General features: G+C 34.1%; 1 protein-coding gene across 1 annotated transcript; it reads right to left on the reverse strand.

The window, feature by feature from the left end:
- Positions 1 to 84: 84 nt before the first annotated feature.
- On the reverse strand, positions 85 to 1,027 carry LOC107742517 (interleukin-8-like). The gene is made up of 4 exons (XM_016555520.1): positions 883 to 1,027; positions 631 to 763; positions 415 to 501; positions 85 to 285 (listed from the first exon to the last, which is right to left on the reverse strand). Exons 1-4 carry the CDS (start codon positions 944 to 946, stop codon positions 273 to 275), a joined length of 297 nt encoding a protein of 98 aa, XP_016411006.1. The 5' UTR covers positions 947 to 1,027; the 3' UTR covers positions 85 to 272.
- Between the last annotated feature and the right edge of the window lie 28 nt (positions 1,028 to 1,055).

Genomic DNA, 1,055 nt, shown 5'->3' on the forward strand with positions numbered 1-1,055 from the left:
AAAAAAAAAAGAAGACAAAATTAGTAAATATCTTAAATATAAAAAACAAATGCTGCAAATTAGTACAAAATCATTTTATTAAAAAATATAATAAATAAATACATAAATATAAATACAACACTCAACACTTATGTGAACAACACTCAATATTGAACAAACTGTTTTAAACATAAATAAAAAAGTAGGACTGTGCCCATCGGTACAGGTTAAAATGTCAGATGTGGCCATATCATTCATATCTTCATTCTCAACTTCACAGATGACCTTGACACTCATGGGACTTTGCTGCAAAACAAAAAGGTATTTATTTAATAACATGGTTATTTCCTTGACAAATATGATGAGACCTGATACTTGTACTTTTTTATAACTTTGGACATCTCAAACACATGGTGAGGATTTACTGACACTTACTTGGCAATTATCTTCTCAATGACCTTCTTAACCCAGGGTGCAGCAGGGTCCAGACAGATCTCTTTCCCAGATATCTTCAGGGTGGCACTGTTAAAAATAAGGAGAAAACCCAGTAAGAACCCTATTTGTGAAGTTACTGCATTAATCTGGATCATTATGGATTAATTCTGAGTTTGTAATTTGTAAGTGTTATAGCATTACTAGTGTGAAACTCACACAATCTCTGTGTCTTTACAGTGTGAGCTTGGAGGGAAGAGCTCCACACTCTCTATCTGTTTTCCAATGCGTCGACTCTCAGTTTCAATGCAGCGACAGCGTGGATCTACACCCAGACCTCTATGACCCATTCCTGAAAGCAAAATAATAAGTTAATGTTTGATCACATACATGCATGACTTAAAAGTGCATTTGTACTAACTATGGTTAATGATTACCAAGAAATATTACCAAATATTGCAATTCACTTACCTTCACCAATGGTCAGGAATCCAAGGGAAATGATAACAGAGACTAAAAAGATTTTGCAGTGCATTCTGTCCAAGTGAAACTTTGATTTACAAATGGAAACTAACAAAAAGTAAATCTAGTTTGGTTGCTAGATGCTAGAGGCATTCAGATCTGGTGAATAATGTCCACATTGA

This window comes from Sinocyclocheilus rhinocerous, unplaced genomic scaffold (genome assembly GCF_001515625.1).
Source record: "Sinocyclocheilus rhinocerous isolate Xijiao unplaced genomic scaffold, SAMN03320098_v1.1 scaffold496, whole genome shotgun sequence".
Lineage (NCBI taxonomy): Eukaryota > Metazoa > Chordata > Actinopteri > Cypriniformes > Cyprinidae > Sinocyclocheilus > Sinocyclocheilus rhinocerous.

Excerpts from the sequence above, each read along its gene's own strand:
- LOC107742517 (XM_016555520.1), bottom strand. The coding sequence starts at position 946 with ATGCACTGCAAAATCTTTTTAGTCTCTGTTATCATTTCCCTTGGATTC. Across the intron at positions 764-882 it reads ATTCCTGACCATTGGTGAAG|GAATGGGTCATAGAGGTCTG; the intron begins GTAAGTGAATTG and ends TTTTGCTTTCAG. Across the intron at positions 502-630 it reads TGTAAAGACACAGAGATTGT|TGCCACCCTGAAGATATCTG; the intron begins GTGAGTTTCACA and ends TATTTTTAACAG.